Raw genomic sequence first — 1,366 nt, 5'->3', positions numbered from 1 at the left:
CAGAATCGGAGTCTCCATAGCCTAAAACGTGGGATTCCGTTAAAAAAATTAATAAATAAGGTGGGGAAAGGTTCAGATTACATATAGTCCGTCTCTACCTCGTAAAGAACCATTACAACTGAACAATTTTGGGTCCTTCCGCCTAAACATGTGCGCAGTAGATATGTTGTAAAATAGACCGCGCCCATTTTATGAGTTGAGTAACTGCTTCAATGTTCCACTTTTACTGTTCTTTTCAGAATAACAGAAAAATTTTAGGTTCTATACGCTGCTTACAAGAATGGTTTTGTATTGCTTAAAATTATCTCGAAATAAGTACTCTTTCTGACTTCTCTTTTATAAAGAACGTTTTATAAATTTATTTTAAATACGGAAGAATAGGATTTTTGGCGGAATTCTAGTTTAAGCACCCGATATAACCCCTCATAATTTTATTTTCTGAAATTTTTTACGAATCTGTATTCTACACACAGGAATTCATACGTTTTTGGGGGTGGGGTATGTGTGATTTAAGGACGATTTAGCTGGTGTTTTTTGCACAATTCACGACCGCCCAATACTTTCCTGGTTTCTTTGTCAATCTGACATATATTGTTTTGAATAGTTTTCTCCCCGTAAACACATTAATGGGCGAAAGTAAAGAATACGTACGGTGTTACTGATCTACTATTCAAGACGAGTGGTCCCGGTGCGCTCACTTGCGCATCCGTGCTAGCTAGTTGTGTATCCTACAACGACTATCTTGCGCGTATGCGCAAAACATGTATGACTTTTTTAAAACAAAGTAAATAAAACACAAATTAAATTTTTTTTTTTTTAAATCTTCCACACCTTACTCCTAAAACGTCGTTTTACGTTCTTCCAGGGTGTATTTTGGTGTCACATCTATTTCAGTAATCCCATTGTACGCACTCCAACAATCAGAATATATAGTCGTCCCTGGTTTGATAAATTTTTTAATAAGTGGCTGAAGAGTTTTAGAGCTACAACGTTCTAAAAACCTATTTTTATCCTCTCTATCCCATCCTCTGTTGTATTTGCGCTCAAGTCCACCAATTTGGTAAAGGTTACGCAAAAGATAATTACTTGTAATGCCCTTCATGTACTGATACCATTGAACAAGGGATGACATTTCTGGGCATTGTATCGAAAGATCATCTTAGTTTTAAAAAAAATATTTACTTTGTTTAGAAAAAAACCCTCATACATGTTTTGCGCATGACGCGCTAGGTAGTCGTAGGATCGACTAGTCACGACTCGCGTGATTTAAGGACGATTTAGCTGGTGTTTTTTTGCACAACTCACGACCACCCAATACCTTCCTGGTTTCTTTGTCAATCTGACATTGTTTTGAATAGTTGGCATG

General features: G+C 36.6%; 1 protein-coding gene across 2 annotated transcripts in view; it reads left to right on the top strand.

Annotated features, from left to right (window-relative positions):
* The window catches only part of LOC106868078 (uncharacterized), an 8,648-nt gene that overhangs the window by 3,585 nt on the left and 3,697 nt on the right, over positions 1-1,366 (top strand). The window contains exon 2 of one of the 2 annotated variants that reach the window (XM_052968846.1): positions 240-1,354. The exons of the other annotated variant lie outside the window; for it this stretch is intronic. Coding sequence (XP_052824806.1) covers positions 240-299 — 60 coding nt within the window. The 3' untranslated portion in view covers positions 300-1,354. Of the gene's footprint in view, positions 1-239; positions 1,355-1,366 lie in introns of those variants that run through there. 2 annotated transcript variants of the gene reach the window in all.

This window comes from Octopus bimaculoides, chromosome 6 (assembly GCF_001194135.2).
Source record: "Octopus bimaculoides isolate UCB-OBI-ISO-001 chromosome 6, ASM119413v2, whole genome shotgun sequence".
Classification (NCBI taxonomy): Eukaryota; Metazoa; Mollusca; class Cephalopoda; order Octopoda; family Octopodidae; genus Octopus; species Octopus bimaculoides.
This window is presented reverse-complemented; position numbering and strand designations above follow the sequence as displayed.